The sequence below is a fragment of the Serinus canaria genome, chromosome 2 (assembly GCF_022539315.1).
Source record: "Serinus canaria isolate serCan28SL12 chromosome 2, serCan2020, whole genome shotgun sequence".
NCBI lineage: Eukaryota > Metazoa > Chordata > Aves > Passeriformes > Fringillidae > Serinus > Serinus canaria.
The window spans coordinates 142,716,767-142,735,569 of record NC_066315.1 but is presented as its reverse complement, the minus strand read 5'-3'; the positions used below and the strand labels follow the sequence as shown (position 1 = coordinate 142,735,569).

General features: G+C 36.9%; 1 protein-coding gene across 2 annotated transcripts in view; it reads left to right on the top strand.

Annotated features, from left to right (window-relative positions):
• Positions 1 to 18,803, top strand: part of ADCY8 (adenylate cyclase 8) — a 117,540-nt gene that overhangs the window by 64,724 nt on the left and 34,013 nt on the right. The window contains exons 6-8 of one of the 2 annotated variants that reach the window (XM_030235674.2): positions 6,944 to 7,102; positions 11,072 to 11,342; positions 17,034 to 17,231. In XM_030235674.2, the coding sequence (XP_030091534.1) occupies positions 6,944 to 7,102; positions 11,072 to 11,342; positions 17,034 to 17,231 (628 nt within the window). The remainder of the gene's footprint in view (positions 1 to 6,943; positions 7,103 to 11,071; positions 11,343 to 17,033; positions 17,232 to 18,803) is intronic. The other variant, XM_018913943.3, reaches the window with a different exon arrangement.

Here is an 18,803-nt window from a genome sequence, read left to right as displayed (position 1 = left end):
TGTTCTTTGCTCCCTTAACTGTTGAGAACTGTTGATGGGTGACTTTTAACCAGAGGAAGGCACCATGGAATCTGATATTTACTCCAAAGTAAGGTGGTTTTGCTCCACCACTTTTAGGCACATGAAAAATCCATACTCTCTCTGCGCTGCAAAACCCAAAGACCTGTAAATTCTGTTTATCTGCACCTGGAAATGTGAATTAAGGTAAAAAGGACAAGTTCTTTACAAGGAGCTCTTTTGTTCAGCTGGTTTTCACATCTTTTCACGTGCAGCAATAACTCTCATTTGGTTTAATTTTATTGTATCAATGCCTGTCTGTACTGACTGTTGATGGAAATGGGGTTCCAGTGAAATATTTAGTCATGAGATGATAATTAGTTTTAACAATAAACATTTCATGATAATTCATTTTAACAATTATCACCCTAGCTAAGTGGCAGTCAGGAATAACACCACCTTCTCAAATGTCCTTATTCTAAAAATCTCTGTGACTTGGAGTAGAGAGGGAGGAAGATTGTGTGAGACTCAGCTCCTCAAGGACTCACTTGCATACTGTAATGATGAAAATGGCACAATATATATAACAGTGGAAATTCAAGCAAACCCTCGTACTGGTATATTTGTTTGGTGAATCAAGGAGCCCTGAGTCGTTTCATTTGTTGGATCATTTCCCACTAAAAACCATCTGAAAGAGTAACTATTATGACAGAATAAATGGTCCCAGCATGCAATATAGGCTAAACTCCAGAAATTAGATAACAGCTTGTCTTCATTAAAAGTCTGTAATTAAGTATTACTGTGGGTTTTCTGAGGTCTTAGGATGAGGGAAGAGACGACAACGTTGACTCCATGCATCAGAAGGCTTTGATTTATTATGATATGATATATAAGATATAGAAACTATACTAAAAGAGTAAAGAGAGAGGTTTCACTACAAGGCTAAGCTAAGAATAGAATAGGAATGTGTAAACTGAAGTCTTCTCAGCCCGAGACGGGCCGAACAGGTGAATTGTGATAGGCTCTTAATTGGAAACAGTCTGATGGGGCCAATCACAGATTTTCCCGTGGCATTCCACAGCAGCAGATAAGAATTGTTTAGTTTGTTCTGAGGCTTCTCAGCTCCCAGGAAAGGAAAAATCCTAAGTAAAGGATTTTTCATAAAATATGTTGGCAACAATTAAGTACTAATATTAAGGCAAATTCATGAGAGAGGGAAGAAAAAGGAAAACTAAAAAACCCAAACAAATCCACAACCAAAAAAACCTCAACTGTTCCAGATAACTGACTGCCTTGACAGGTTTCCTCCTTGTAGCATGAAAAAACTGCTTTTATCATCATCTGTTGAGCATTTACAAAAATCATGAAATGATCAATTCTTGTTAAAGAAGTAACTCAGGCAGTAAAAGAGACAGGAATTTTTTCATATTCCATTATTTATAAATTATTTCATTAAGTAATTATGTATTAGTATCATTCATTCAGTTCTGGATCCCTTGCACAGATTATTTCTCCTGTGATTTACAAGGCTCTTCCTATGATGCAATCAGCTCTGATTCACAGAAGAGAGGATGCATTCACAAACCCAAAAACTAAGGCTTAACTTCATTTCTGTGTGGTGGTGGAAAGGGATATTGTGACATATTCACAAGTTCAGCCAGCACTTTTTAGACAGTTCTAAGATTGAATATAGGTTTCTCACTGAGACTTGATCATATTGTCACCTCCACATGTCCTTTCAGCCACTGACTGAATGGGGAGAACATCAGAATAGATTTTCTTTCCCTGTTTTTGCTGTTGGATGACGATATGAACTAAATCAAGTAGAGATGAAGGAGTTCATGAACTTCTGTGACCTCTTGCCTTTGAATGCACCATGAAACACAGTCAAGACCATGTTGGAAAAATGGCATAGGAGTGTGTGTATATACATATATGTATATGATTATATAGGTTTTTATCATATACTTTTCAAATCAGAAAACAAACTTCTAATAATATTGTCTGTGGTCCCTTGTCCTGTATTATTTTCCTGCTTCTCAGAGCAGATTGACATAAGAAAGAGTAATGCAGCAGTATTAACTCTGCCCATGTAGCTACAGTTTCTGTCTGAACTCAGTGCAAGTCAGTTATTTTGGTGACAATATGAAGCTTCTCCAGGTAATAGTTTTGCCTACATTAGATTACAGTTCTGAATCCAAGGTAAACTCATCCTGGTGCTATTTTAAATTGGCTCCTTGGGAAAATATTTACATTAAATTGTAAATTCAACTTGTGTAAAGTTCATTTATGAAATGCTACATCCCACAAGTCACATTTCCTGCACTGTACCATTCAAAGTGTTCAGTAGCTTAGTGTATCTTGTTACCAAGCTTTTCTAAAATAATGGATATCTCCTTCATGGGCATGACACCATTCCCAGAGTCACACAGAAAAGATCCCTTACATCACTTCACTATGCTGTCATGTTAGCACCAAAAAAGCATATGAATTCCTTCAGGAAAATTCCATAATTCTGTTGAGTCCAACCAAAATGTTCCTTATATAGCTGAACCTTATGATCAAAGGACATTTCAGTTAGCAGGAGACAGAGGAGATCACCTGTCCATCCTTCTGCTCTCAGCAGTGAGCTAAAACCCTTATTTACTTCAACCAGGATACATGGACTTTCATTTTTCACCACATGAGGATGATAATGACCATGTCTTGATGGCTAAATTGAGCAACCCCAGAAAATTTTAGCCATCACTGAGAAATAGTAGAACAAACTGGCCAACTCTACTCCTCTGAAGTCATTTTGCTTCCAGAACCAGGCAGTTGAATTCAAATTACCTACTAGAAATGGTCTGGAACAGGATGTGAAAGGGCTTGTTGAGAATGAAAAAGCATTCTGGGTTGTTTCAAGTATCTCAAAGCAGAGTCATAACCTTACACAATTGCACTGGCCAGCACAGAAGCAGCCTGTGTGTCACTCTCAATCTTCGGGGCCTGAATTCCCAGGCACTCAGATTTTTGACAGCTACAGAAATGGCTGAAAAGCAAATTTCTGACTTTTGGCTCACCTTCTTCATGCAAATAAGAAAGGTTTCAATTAACACCATAAAAATCAAATACCCATCAAAGAATGCTGACCAGGAGGAAATGCCAGGATCCAATTAAAATCGTTGCAATTTTTTATCTGTGGCTAGACTGAAATGAGATGAATGGCAAAAATAAGACCAGTCACAGTTACCTCATCCTGGATAAGATATCAAAGCACTTGTGAGGCAAAGAGGGCTGCTTTATAGATCATCAATAAAGCATCTTCATGCATGCACTTTGTTGATGTATCTGCAGATAAAGTAGTTGAAGAAAATACATTTTTTGAATTAGAAGCTTCATTGACAGTTGAATAAATTTAAGAGAGAGAAGAAATAGATGTGGAATACCTGAGATTTTGCAAAATGGACTCTCTTAATTTTTTTCCTCTACATGCTATTATTTCTGACAATTTTTTTTTTTTAAAGTTAGAGCTTCCACTATTGATGAAGGTCATCCAGGCTTTGTTATTTCAGGCTTTGATTTTTTTGTACTTGTATGTAAACAAGACCTCCTAAAGTATGTGGTAGTATGGCTGCTAGAGAGTTAGATTTGACCATGATTAAGTCCCCTTCTTTACATAATTCAGAAATCTTTTTCAGCCCACATCACTCCCAATTTTAAATAAAAAGACTTAGTATAAATCCATGATTTCTTACTTACAAACAAATCACCTCACTTTTAAACTTTTTAGTCTTTGCAGAGAAATTTTGAAATCAAGTAAGCCATTTATTCTTTGTTCAATTTAATATCTTACAACAAAAATTTCTATGAAGACTATTGTTTTCACAATAGGTTATCAGCAGTTCTGCTTTCAGTCTCCTGTTGCAAATAACAAAGGAATTTGAGGGAGACTAGATCACTTCTGTGTTTGATTCATGTCCAAGGGGTGTTTAAATATATTTCAGACTGCATGTTACTTCATGCAATCAGGTCCCCTCCTGCAATTATTTTCCCACCTATCCACCTCGGAGCTGTGCATAACAAGAGGAGGATGCAAAGACAGAGCCTGCATGTGCACCAGCACTGCAGCAGACAGAGAAACAGAATGTCCTCAGCCAAAGGGTGCAGGCAGGAGGCCAAATCCACTCTGACTGCTGGTGAAGAACTGAGATCAAATATCACCTGAGCAGCACATAAAGAGTTGCTGGGAGACTGTGAAAGACAGATAAGGCAAGGGGGAGAGGACCTTGATTGGTGTCTGCAGTGCACTGCAGGAGGTGGTGTGGACAGTACAGCTGTGTGAGGTTTAGGACAAATGCAGAAGTCCTGTGTGGCAGATGGAGGATGCCAAAACCTTCTCAGGCCATCCCTACATTTTTATGACAAAGGGCAAGTTAAATCCAGGAATCCTTAGTGAACACTCTGGAAGTAGAGGGGCACATTGCTCAGGTGCACCGCTGTTTGTACCTGGTCTCTCCAGTGATACCTGCATGTGTTAGTTCTCATGTAAGATAAAAATACCAGACCACAATTTACAGTATTTAAGAATAGAATAGAATAGAATAGAATAGAATAGAATAGAATAGAATAGAATAGAATAGAATAGAATAGAATAGAATAGAATAGAATAATAAGCTATTTTAGTTGGAAGGAGACTACAGTGACCCTCTAGTCCAGCTGCCTGCCAATTCAAAGGTCACCAAAGTTAAAGCATGTTAAGGGCATTGTCTGAATGCATCTCAATCATGGGCTTGGGGGATCAATCACCTCAGCAGAGAGCCTGTTTCACTGTTTGGCCACAGTCATGGTGAAGAAATGTTCCCTAATGTCCAAGCTGAACATTCACTGATGGAGCTTTGAGTTATTCCCATACTTTCAGTCACTGGATCCCAGAGAGAAGAGCTCAGCATTTCCTTCTCCCCTTCCCCTCCTCAGGCAGCTGTTGGAGAGCAATGAGGTCACACCTCAGCCTCTTCTTCTCTAAACTAGACAAACCTAGAGCCTTCAGCTGCTCATCACAGGACATGACAGTTGGTAAAATAGAAATTAATTTGGTAAAATAGCATGTGTGTCTATACATGTATAGAGAAAGATTACATAAATATAGGATATTAAAACATTTTGTTAAACTAAAGGCCTTCTTATTGATTGTGTTTTTCAATGAAAAGCTTTTTGTTTAATTATTCCTCTAAATACAATTATCGTTTATTTCAAGATAATGAAATCAAATGTAAAATGAGAAATATCTTAGTCTGAGCAAAAGGAAAAGGCAGACTGGGGAAACAGTCATGAGAGGGGTTGTGTGATAATTCCTCTGACAGTTACGAGTATCAGTTTAAATATTTCTGTAGCATATAAAAATTATTCAAAACATTAAAATCTCAGTGGTCTCACCTCTATAAGTAGCTCTCACAACACATAAAGTGCTTCAATGTGGAGGAAGCATATGCTATCTTCCAGGGACAGGTAATTTTTTGTATACTTATGCTATTTCAAGCTTTTTTGCTTGCATGCAATGAAGAAATTTATAAATGAAAACTATAAGCCTTAAGTATAATAACACAGATAAATCCCTTTGCAAAGTTTCTTTGTTTACTATTTTATGATTTAGTATTTAAAACCTTTTTCTCTTAGGTAGCTGAAATATGTTGGCTTCCTGATGTGATTAACAGGTCTTGTAGGCAAACTACTGCACTGAGACTTGTCATATGCCTGCCTTTCTCCAACTTTTCCTAATATGAAGGGAAATGATGAATTCCTTATTTTCAATTTTTCACATTTTTGTGCAACTAGTTTCCATTCTAGAATTCTTGGGTTTGGGTTTTTTTTTTTCCCTTACAAACTGAGCTGGTGCTCCATTGCAACAATGAAAGCTGAAGTATTGAATGCAGAAAGCAATTAACCCTTTTCTCCTCTGCAGAGGATCTGTCAAGGTCATTACTGATGCATCTGAGGCAAGGGTAGTTAACTTCAGAGCAATGAAATAGAGCTGTTTATTCTTTCCCTGCTCTGTAGTGTGCTTGCTGTGCTTCTATTGACTTCAGTGGTTGTAGAGATGAGGCTCTTTACAGACACACAGCAGGTTTGTAGACCAGCAGTACCAATGTGCTTTTTCTATCCTGAGCACACAATTTAAAGATTAATGAACACACTATTCGTGGTGCAAACAGTTATTGTCACACAAACAGAACACAAACAGTTATTGTCACACAAACAGAACACAAACAGTCGTTGTCACACAAACAGAACTAGAAAAGCAGTCTCTTAACAAATATGCTCTTTTTTTTTTATTTTTGAGAGGTGTAATAGTCACCACCACCCCACAGAATAGACAAAATAGATTTTAAACTCACATGGTTGTCAGGACAGAGCAAATGGTATTCTGACCAAATCTAATGAAAATAATCATTTGACAAAAAGTAACTCTGGAAAATCCCAATCAATAAAATTTTTTAAAAAATTGAAAATAAGTAAAAAATACACAAGAATATAAAAGAATAGACAGGTTTGATGAACAGGTTCCTGTTCCTTAACTGTCCACACTGTTCCTGACTGTTCCATGCTGTTCCAACAGTTCTGTACTGTTCCTGAACCTTTTATAAGGTACCAAGCTAAAGCACTCAATAAGTGCAACAAAATATTTTCACTCAGACATCTTTTTCTCTCTCTATTTTTCCCTGTCTGATTGAAATAAGAAGAGTGCCACTGAGCCATGCATGCAATTAAATGCTTTTAGAATAATTTTATCACTACTTCTACCTTTGCTATTTAGAAAGTTCTCTCTTCATTTTACAGGCTTGACTGCACTTTGCAGCTAATTGACATCACATTTTACATCATACCCTTTTCAAAATGATATGGAAAATTGTGGCATATATTCTCATAAGTCTGGTCTTTTTTCTTTCTGTGTGTGTTTGTTTAACAGATATGTCAGATCAAGAACAAAGCATGACATTGACATGAGAATAGGGATTCATTCTGGATCTGTTCTCTGTGGAGTGCTGGGCCTGAGGAAGTGGCAGTTTGATGTCTGGTCATGGGACGTGGATATTGCAAACAAACTCGAGTCAGGTGGAATTCCTGGGTAAGGCAAACTGTATTTCCCACAGTCAGAAAACATTGCACTGTTAACCTTGCCAAGAGATTTACTGTTTTACATTGTTTCATCCACTATGACCTTTTTTTTTCTATTTTGCAGCTGGCAAGGATTAGTGAGGCTATGGCCAAAAAAGGTAGAAATGATCTGCTTGTAGAGCCATTTGAAAAGACAAGACAATTTTTCTTTTTTTTTTTTTTTGTTACCCCTGATTTTCTCAAAAAGATCTATCTTTTGTTTTCAGCCCTCATAGTCCTTAGAGGTAGCTCAAATTTTCCATTTAGATGTTGACCATTCATGAGATTTTCCAGGCTTCATTCTCCCACCTTTTTCATTCAAGCTATATGAGGTACAAAGCTATAATTTGTTCTATTTTATAATGCACAAACTGTGGGAAGAATTATATGTTCATGGGTCAATAGTCTAATAACAAGTTGTTATGAGCAGCAGAATCTCTGTTAATATAATTTGTCAAAATGATTTGATGCTTTAGTAGATGTTTTGAGATATTTATCTTAACCTGTCTATATGTGAAAATGTATGGTTTTCCACTAAAAAAAAACCTAGTTTCTTTCTGTGTCTGAGTGCCTGATAGGGCTGATTCACCTGAAAGTTGAATGTTATTTCTGTTTGATATGGCCTATATATCCTGCTCGTTTGGAAGCTACAAATCCTAGATTTGAACAATAGTGATTGCAGGAATCTTCTGTCGACTTTCAGTTCCACCTGCCATTGATGAAAGATGTAGAAAAGATCACCTAGACAATTCCAATTTTAGCCATGGAATTTGGAAGCAATAGCAGCAGACATCTTGATGTGGAAAAAAATCTAAATGGTGCTGTCACCTTGAATGACAGAGATTTTATGTCATCAAAACTGAGTCATGTGCTGTCCTCCCTACACACACATCAGGATCTGTCAGAGCTGTCATGTTCCCAGGAAATTGGAAAGAAATTTGCTTCATATATTGCAAATGCAGGCCCCTTCAACAATTCTACATAGTAAACGTTTATTCTAACATATATTCTTGGAATTAGCAGAAAATGAAATTATGCATGCTTTGAGAACAACTTCTGTAATCTGCATATGTCAGCCATGTGTAAAATTTCAGAAAAAATTTCATTGTCTGCTGCTTATCCTACATGATAGCCCAGATGACTAAGAGGATGTTTTGATCACATGAACAAATTGATCATCTGAGTTTCACCACTCACACCTGCAAAAAGCAGAGCCTATTGTTGTTAATGTGTGCAAGTGGTATGGCTGTCAATGAATACCCCAGAAAATGCACAGATAAAATGCTGTAGATAAAATGCCTGGCAGGTTTTCAGTCTGTCAGAGCACAGTGATTTCCTGGGTACCAGTGTGCCAGCAGAACAAAGCCTGTATGTGACAGCAATGAACAAAGTCCCTAGGAATAGTGATTTACATCAGAGTTTCCTGGTGTGCAGAGGAGATTTAATAGATCAGTTAAATTCATTTCAGCCTCTCCTTACTTCTCCCTGCCACAAGTATTCAAATCCCCCAACTTGTTGTAATACTGAGGTCATTCCCTGTCCTAGAGCAGCTCCATCAGGAAAGCTGCCCTGGAGTTATGAGCAGTCTTGCTCTCACGGTGTAAAATGGTGCAAAGATGAACTGCAGCATTTTCCTGAGGGCATAGTGGAGAGATGCAGCTGGGGATGGGAAACATCCTTTTACCCAGCCTGAGAGCAGGAAAGATGGGGCTCAGATCTTCCCCTGAATGCCTGTGTGTGCCCCTGAGCCCCCATCCACCTCAGGTGATGCAGGGGGAGATTGCACCTGACAGAAGGAGCATGAACCAGCAGACCAGCTCCAGTGGGGAAGGACTTAGGAGCACTGAGAAAAAATGGTAATTTCCAGTTTTCTGAGAGTAAAAAATGTGTCCCCAGCACCTGAGAAGGAAATCTTGTGATCTTGTAGTCAGTGACATTCTTCTGCCAGGATTCCATTATCTAATGGTTGTTACTTAGTGTATGTGGTCATTACTCTCCAGTACTGAATTGCATGAATCCTAGGTAATAATAATTTTCAGTGGTGTCCCAATGACAGGAATCATCTGACACTGCAGGCCTGATATGCTTTCAAGAGTAGGTCAGGCAATACTTTTTGACTTCAACACTCAGGTTCCCAATGCATTGTATTTATAGAAAATGAAAAGATATTTCTTCACATTTTAAGTTTTTAAGCAGGCAGTACAGAATTTGAATCCAGAATATACTTATAATCTGCCAACTATTTATTAATATTTGGCCCATTTTAGGATATCACATTAATAGCTATCTCCATACTCTGGTAAAGCTGTTATCATATCCATCATAAAATCCATATTTCAAGGCCTTATTTCCTAAATTAGATTAGTTGAATCTAAAGAGAGAGACAGTCACCTTGGCAACTAGTGTATCACTTTCTCTTTCTTTTTCTTTTTTTCTTTAGTTTTAGGTTAGTACTTTACTTAAATCAATTTAGCCTTTTTGGATTTCTTATGACTAGGAATTTCCTCATTTTTCTGAGAGGTCACATGCTTTGCTGTTTCAGTCCAGGCCAAAAATTGCTTATATTTGAGAAACATTTTTACTGGTTTTATAATGAGTTTTACTGATTTTTCACAACAAAATACTACTAATCTCTGTGATCTTTATAACAGCATGACTTTAGAAAGAGAAAGCTGTACAAAGTCTGGGAAGAACCAAGGAATCTGAGACAGCTTAAAAATGACTGGGATACAAATTTTTGATGTTTTAATTAGATGTTGATTTTGAATGCTCCACATGGACAGTTTGTGCTGAGTAGTGATATTCCTGGGCACTTCACAGTGCTTAAATACAACCAGCACTTTATTTTCTAGCAATGCATACATATCATATATGCCCTTATAGTCTTTTATTCCATCCAAATATTATGCAATTCAATTCTGTATTGGCATCCTTTGAGTTATAGAAGGAAGTTCCCAAGGGATATGCTAGGACCATTCCCTTCACAGGAGAAAGACAAATTGTGGTGCCTGAGAAAAGCAACGTAGGATGTGTCATCAAGAAAGGATCAAGAATTTCAGCTCACTCTGAATATCAGGGATCTGTATGCAAGTCTGTCTTTCAGAAAGTGACATACACCCAAAGTTTAAAATATCAGCTGGTTTAAAGAGTCACTACAACTATTTTCTTTGGGCTAGATAAATGCCTAATGAACAACTCTTGCTGCATTGTAGAGTATAGCATAACCAACCATGTTGATGGGCTCTAGAGGTGTCTGCAATTTCCTACATGCAGGAACTTGAAGATTCCTTAAAAGTTGTTTGGCTGGAAGACATCCAAATTCTTATCATGCCATTGCAAAATTTAAGCTCTTTTGCATGCAATTTCTTAAATTTGACTTCACTTTTGGCCAAAGCTTATTGAATTTATTGCCTAGTCTTAATAGAAATCATTATGTTGCTAGCCTTTGCATAGTTGTCCTATTTACCTGATTTACATCAGGTGCAATCAGACCACTAATTTCAAATGTTTAAGCTACCTCAGGAAACTGAAGGAAATTAAAGACCTTCACATAAACTGCTCCAATGCCTACTATTTACTTATCTCTCAACATACTTCCCTGAAGTACAGTTTTCTTTCACTCAGAACAGCATTTTACTGGGGAAGGTCTCCCATCAAACTGTTAACGATGAGCAAAGGTGTCAGGTGTGAATGCCAAAGTGTTTTTCCTGTGACAGGACTTTGTGCATTAATGACATCTTATTTATGTAAACATATTTTGAGATTATTTGACCACAAAGAAAGTTCATGTTTTAAAATGCACTTTTTAATTTTCATTGCTTGCAATAGAAAACCTTGTATTTATCTATGATGTTAAACAATATAGAGTTCAAAACATCCTTCTAACCTATTTATAGTAGAGCACAATCAGTATTTGCTGCTACTTATTTCACTTATGCAGGAGGATTCACATCTCCAAAGCCACTCTGGACTGCCTGAATGGGGATTATAAAGTTGAAGAAGGGCATGGCAAAGAGCGCAATGAATTCCTGAGGAAACATAACATTGAGACTTATTTAATTAAACAACCTGAGGAGAGTCTGTTGACTTTACCTGAAGATATTGTGAAAGAGGCTGTCAGCTCCTCTGACAGGAGAAACAGTGGAGCTACGTTTACCGAGGGATCCTGGAGCCCTGAGCTTCCATTTGATAACATAGTGGGAAAACAAAACGTAAGTCAAACTTCCTTTAATGTCACTGAGATGAATGCATGACTGAATGCACTTCAACAATGGAGGCCTCAGAGGAGGCAACTTCATCTTTAACCTTTATTCTAATATGTACTGCAACAGCAGAGGATTGAACAAATTGTTTCAAGGTAGAAAAATCATGTATCTAAACTGGGAAAATGACAGTGAAGCAGAGATTTTGGGCTCATTGTTTTTTTTTCATTTACCCAACTGAAAATAAATGCTGCATGGCTTAGTTTTAATTGAACCATGCCACAAAGTAATTAAAAAGAAATCTAATGTTGCTAAACTAGTTGGAACATTCTAGTGAGAGTGTATATCTCATTGCGGAGCTTCAATGTAGAGCCAACAAATTAAAGGGGTGAGGGAAAGGGCATTTTCCCAGAGGAAACCACATTAAGTAGTTTATTGATATATGAGGGAAGGAAAAAAAAAGCACCTTGTGAATTCAGGTTCTTAATTTCTCACTTTTTTAAGAAAAAATATAAAAAACTCATACTTTAAGATACAATTAAAGCTCACCAGCAGATGAGTTAGACTCTAAGGACATCTGTAGCTCAATAGAAATATGAGATAATAGCAACTTCTTCTGATCAGATATTTTCCAAAAGAAGTGCATGGCTGATTGCCAGCAACCTGAGAACCAACAATTCCTGTATGGTAAAAAAAAAAATCATATTGTTTAGAGGAATTAAAGATGGAAAGGGTAAAATGCCCTCAGACTCCACTCTTCTCACTGCACTTGGAAGACTGATGAGTCTTTATGAGGCAAGGTCAGCTGAAGTTTTCTTTCATTTTCTTTGAGGGATCTGTAATGACATGATAGATCCTCTCTTCTGCACATCCTTATTCCTACTCATCCGAATTGTCTGTTGAACCTTAAACATTGTTGTGTGGAGGTCTTGCTTTTGTCAAGTGTCTTCTGCTTCTTACAAATGTGCTCAGAAGTGATAAAATTTCACAATCAGTCAGCCCACAGCAGTGTCTTCATCTCTTCAAACTGAATTGGAGCATGGCACCGTTTGCTGTCATATAAAACACCTGTTTTATATATGTTCTGTACATCTGTGCATCTGCATGTACACTGCCTTACAGTATTCTCTGTATTTTGTTGACCTGTCTCTATATTGTCATTTCATTAGGAATAGAGGTATGGGTGCATGCTGCTGTGAATATCTTGTGGTCTCTCTCTATTTCTTTCCCTTTAAGATATTCCTGTATTTCTGTAGTCTAAAAAGTCTGTGCAGAGTAGGCTTTCATTTTTTTTGCCATTTTCTCAGCTAAACCTGACCTTGATGCTAACAAAGACAAAAAAAAAAAATTAGTGGGTTTATCCAATTATTGGTCATCTCCTAATACTAATAAAAAAGCCTTGAAAGTAATTGAAATAGGCATAGCTTAACAGCTTCTTTAAAACTTTTTTTTTTTCTTATGGCAATAAACAATCCACTTTTAGAACGGTTTCTCACAGGTTTTTTAAAGAATTTGAAGTGGTGTTGGGAAAAGCTGTAATTTTATGTAACACAGTTTAACAATAAGCCTTTTGGTGGAGACAAGATTTTAAAAATCTGCTGTTCTATGTATGATTCAATTATTATGTAATTTTTAATTTACAGTTGAGACAATAGGCAGTATTGCTCATACATAATGTATTTAATCTATAAAATTCACATGATAGATTTAAATTATACTAGGATGTAGTAGCATTTTCCAGAGGTGTGTCAGTCTTGGACAGAATAAGCATTTAATAACACTAATTAAGCAGCTTAAAGGTCACTGTCAGCAGCAGGCTTTGAGAATCGTAGAAGCAGCAACCCAGCAGTGAATCACTCTGTATGTTTGAATATTTGCCAATTGAATTTAAATCATTTCTTTACCCAATATAAATTACAACAAAATTTGAGCAATTGATCACATGTACCTTACTTTTAACTCCAGTTATGTTAGGAAGCATGTGAAAAGAAATCTCTGCGGTGTTCTTAAGCCAAACTCAAATTTATCCCAATCCACATTCATTACTTGAACTGATGTTCTGTGAACAGCCTGGATCAGTGAATTGTAGATATGTTTATGTAAGAAACAAATAACCACTTTTTATGTAGGCAGTCGCAGATATTAGCAACAACTACACCTACAGCCCAGTTATCACTGTGTGCCCTTGCTCTGATTGTGAGGTAAGCCAAGGGTGCAAGTTCTTGTCTGAAATTTAGACATGCCAAATATAAATGGAGGTTTCTGTTATTGAAACAAGTGTCTGGGCTTCTTTCTTAAAGCAAAGAAAATTGGACAGAAGTTATTTTATTTCAAGAGAGTAAAGGCCTCCTCCTCTAGAATGAATTAATGTCAGTTTAAGTAAGATTTCTTTCATGTACCTTAGAAAAGGAGCAGCTGAAGGCATAGCATGGTCACTGGATGTGCTGGGGGAGGCACCTGATGGGCCTGTCAGGATGTGAATTAGGAAAAAACAGCATATTAAAAGGTCTGTCTTCTTTAGGTGTACCTTAGTACACCTTAGCAGTGGTTGCAATGAAGCTTAACAGTGAGCCCAGGAATTCTACTAAAAGACTGCCAAGATGACAGACAGGTCTAAACAAAAGGGTGGAAATCAGTTCAAAGCCAAGGTACCTGTGTGTTACAGCTGCCCCATTGATATTATTGCTGCTGTTTCTGTGCTGAGATGCCCCAGCACTCCCCAGCTGTCAACACCACTGACAGGGGTGGCCCTGTGTCTTGTGCCACATCTCCTGGCTCCTGACTATTGTCTGGTCCCCAAAGCATCTCTGCTGACCACAGCTTCATATGATTGGATAACTGAGAGTAACTGGAATGTGTATTGGAAGAAATAGAAGTTTAGACCCTGAGCATGTAGACACCAAACTTGTACACACCCCCATTTAGGTGTCTTCCCCCTGAGCTAAATCCTATCTTCAACTTGTCTTTTTAAGCATGTGACCTTTTATTTTCCTATTTCCTTCTAAAACATGATGTTTGCAATATGAAAAAAAAAAATAAATTTGAACCTTTATAAGGTTTTCTAAGTGTCACAGATTGAAAATTTCCCTTCTTGTTGAGAGCTGGGTACTTGGACTTTTTTGCAGGAAAACTTCCCAGAAAGGAAGCAAAATCTAATCTAAGCTACCTTTTAAAGTCTCTATAAAATTTGTCTAAAATTGGGAATTTATTATTTTTTGTTTAAATTAATCTTCTTTCAGTTTCAGATGCAAGTTTGTCTAGGGTTTGTTGGGTTTCAGGTTTTTTTTATATAATTTTGTGTTTGTTTCTCTATGATCAATGGTTATTGTCAGCATCAGAAAACTTCAAAAGCCCATTGTAGAATCCACAATTGTGTCTTCCATAGGGTTGCTCACAAAGGTGAAGGAGAGATAATAGGAAGAATCAATATTTCTTTGTGTTTGCATAAAGAAGTCTTAAAAGATGCAGAGCAAAGAGGGGGATAAGAGACAAAATGTGGTTAGAACTTATTCTTCAGACAATAACTTGCATGATGTTTTTTCATTGCTTTTATATCAAACACAGGGAAGCAGGTTTTTTAAGTATGTGCATGTATATGAGGGAGAGAAAATTATGAAATAAAAATATGAATTTCCTTGTTACATTGTGAATATAAATGCAAATTCAGAGTCTATTTTTGCAAAATACTCCAGGCACCATGGCCATAGTGGTAATGTTATGTCATGTTCATCTACAAAAATGTAAAATACTTCATACATTCAGCAAGGAGACAAGCCTTCCTATCAATCACAGCTTAAAATAGAATTTTAACCAAATATAGCTGCTTAACAGGATGAACTGAGATTATTTTCCTTGTATAAATAAAAAAAAAAAAATGGTGATCAAAAACATTAGGGACCTTCTCCAGCCTCGTTTCCAGAGCAGAAGCTGAAATACAATTTAACTCTGAGGAATCAATTTACACACCACCATCTGATGTGATCTTCTCCTTTCGCAGGGACTTCAGACACACTCATGCCCTTTCAGCCACCACAAATTGATAAAAGCTTTTCTTCCTAGCTCAGTTTAAAAGAGATAGGAGTACTTAAACTAAAGTAGTGTCACAGTGTGTAATAATATAGCATTTATCCTCTTCCCTTGATTGTTTCCTCCAAGGCCAAGATATTTAATCAGACATATCTGAACCCTAAGCATGAGAAAAGTTTCTTTGATACTATTTTTTTCTCCTAATGTTGATAATAGTGATTTGCTAAACAGAAGAAGGGAGGATTCGAGTTGAGTGTCATCCCAAACCTTCTCTACTGAAGCCCTTTTTCTACTAAAAGAACTGAAAAACTGCTTTTCACTTTTAAACAGATAGAAAATTTTCTGCCTGTATTTTGGGATATAAATTACTGTTAATAAGATGGAATATTAAATACTATCTGTGACTACATAGTCCATGGACTCAATTTTAGGATTGTAAGAAAAGCTGTCACCTGGGCTTGGCAGTGGGTACCTGAGACCCTTCCTGTGTTTTAATGTGCTGCCCAAGATTCATTAGAATGTGTTTGTTTACTATAGTTTGAATATCAACAAGGGAAACCTGCCTATAGCATTTGCCCAATATAATCCTATGATACAAAAGAATTGGCCTTTCAGGGGCATCTGGTGACAAAACACCCCAAGCTCCTGTTTCAACAATGCCCAATAGGAGACAGAGCTGAAGAACTTTTCAGGAAGGACCTATGGAATAAATTTTCTGAGGTAGAATTTTATTTCCCACCCATAATAATGCTGAAATGTCTTATGCTATGATGTATGAAGTTTCACATCCTTTCCATTCATTAACATTTCTTAACCCTTGGGAATATTACAGCAGTAGAGTTCCTTTTCCCATTCAAGTGGGAAAGAGCTGCTTCACTGTGGTTTGTGTCAGGAAATGGCACCATGAAATAGGAATGAGTTATTCTTTTTATGAAAGCAAACTCTAACTCTTTGCTGAAGTTGAAACACTCTTCATATTATATCTGCTAGAATTCCTTTGTGAAGCAAAAATATTTTCATTTTTCCCTTTGATTAGTCATTGAAACACCAAAGGAATAATGCGTTTGAGATATTTTAAATACCATATGAATTACAGTTAAATTAAATCATATAGCCTAACTGTAATGTAGATTGGTTCAAATATACCAGTAGTGAAGAAGAAAATATCATCTGAAAACCCATGCTGAAGTAATCAGAAATGTCACCTTCTTCACTCCTGCCTAAGTGATCTGTTCCTTCACTACACACATCCAGTAACTTTGAGACGAGAAAAACTTCATTACTCCTGTGTTGTGAGTTTTGTTTTACATGGCTTCAATTCTTATTTATTAAAACACACCATTGGGTCAGATATCCTACTGTGATTTTGGTGTGTGTACTCCCCTCATACATGCTTTAATAATTAAATATCAGATTTGGAAAGTGGAATAGAGTCGTAATGCTCAGTGCAGCAACAAACCTCCTAGCCTGTAAAAAAGAAGGCATTAAAATGCACCCCTTAATGTACTGTATGTGTCTAGTGGAACAGAGTTATTATTTTACACTTCTATAGATTTCATTGAATGAATTGCATGGAATGCTGTAATGGTTTGCAATGCAACATGAACTAAAACATTGCATTTTTAACCCAAGGGGACCAGCAGGTTTATTCTGTTTGCATGTGCTTTCCCCTAGACTCTGGCTGCCCTAACAAGAAATTCAATAAATCTGCTTCCAAACCATCTTGCACAAGCTTTGCATGTCCAGTCTGGGCCTGAGGAAATTAACAAGCGAATAGAGCACACCATCGACTTACGGAGTGGCGATAAATTGAGAAGAGAGCATATCAAGCCTTTTTCACTGATGTTTAAAGACTCCAGCCTGGAGCATAAGGTAGCTGGGGCTTGGTAGCTACAATATTCACAATTCAAATTGTAATAAATGTTCACTGAAATAGAAAAGCTGTAGGTTCTGGCCTATGTTGTTTTTTCTTGCTTTGTTTTTTCTTTTTCATTTTCTTTCAATTTTCATAAGGCGGGGCTGAGCTAGAGTTCATAATAGACAATGACATGATGCAGGTGCTATAATGCTGAAATGATTGCATTTCCTTGTTGGAAAATATATACACTGAACAAACTCAGTTTCTAACAATGACAGCCACTGGCTGGGTTGAACTCAGTATTGAATACAAGCAGTTTTCTGTCAGATGACAGGTTACTTTAGCACTAACAAAGATTGAGCATATTAATAAAATTACATTTCTATTAAAAAAGTACATATCTATATTTTATCTATATTTATATCTTCCATTTAGTCATAGAATCCCCCTAATGTCCTCTCTGCAGCTACAATATTTCTAGTCAAGCTTATTTTTTCAACTCTCTGTTTTAAACATCCTTCTTAAAAAATCTGTTTCTAAGAGCTAAATATGGTTCGTGTCTTTGCTGCTTCTCAACAGCAATATGATCTCATTAACTTCTCTTTCAGTCTACATCCAAATGTAAGTTATAAGTTTTAAAAGATAAGGTAATGGGAAAACACTCCTTGAAAGCTGATGGCACGGGGTGAAATTGCACAGGTCTCAAATAATTTCATTGACTTTCTTTGATAATCTCACTTGCAATGACAGGGCAGCAACAGCAGGTCTGCAATACTATGTGCACTTGACTGAAAGGAAATAAAAATAGCAGGAAAATGAAAGCATGGAGGTTCACTTTTCCATCAACACTCTAACTTCCACTGGAAAACCGACATTTTTACTTGATTTATGAGAGACTAGTCCTCAGGAAGGCTGATTAGTGAGAGCTTTATCACAACTGGAAAAGAAAATTCTGCTTGAAGTATACCTAAGCCCTTACTGCTCTAGTAATCTTGTGGAAGAAATTACAAATGTTTGCTAAAACAGAAATACAAGATTGCATTTCCTCATGAGGATATTTACACTGAGACACAAGGTAGAACCCCCAAAATCAAATTTTCCACAAATAATTATCTGCTGAAAAGGAAGATATGAAGATACTTCTTTCAGTGCAGTCATCACGCGAAGCTGACACGGACCTGGAGCAAGCGAAATTCAAGATCTCCAATACCAAATGAATTACTACATAAAGTCCCAGAAATCATGAATGATCTTTAATCTTTTCAAGACACAAGATAAAAAAAAATGGTGAAAGAATCTGAAATGTTTTGGTTAAAGGAGGAAACAGCCTGATCAGAAACAACTTGATGAATGAGCAAACTTGCCAGTGGCTCACCTTGACTTACTGGGCTATTTAATCACCAAAAGCCTGAGCAGGGGCTGGTGCAAAAGGGCACTGCCCAGAATAAGATCCCATATCCAGAAAATAAACTCTCTTATTATTTTATATTTCACAATTGTCAGCCACAGAGAAAAACTATAAAGGTAATGTAGAATTCAACTTCAATTCAATTTAAGAAACGAAAAAAGATCCATGCCCTAATCCC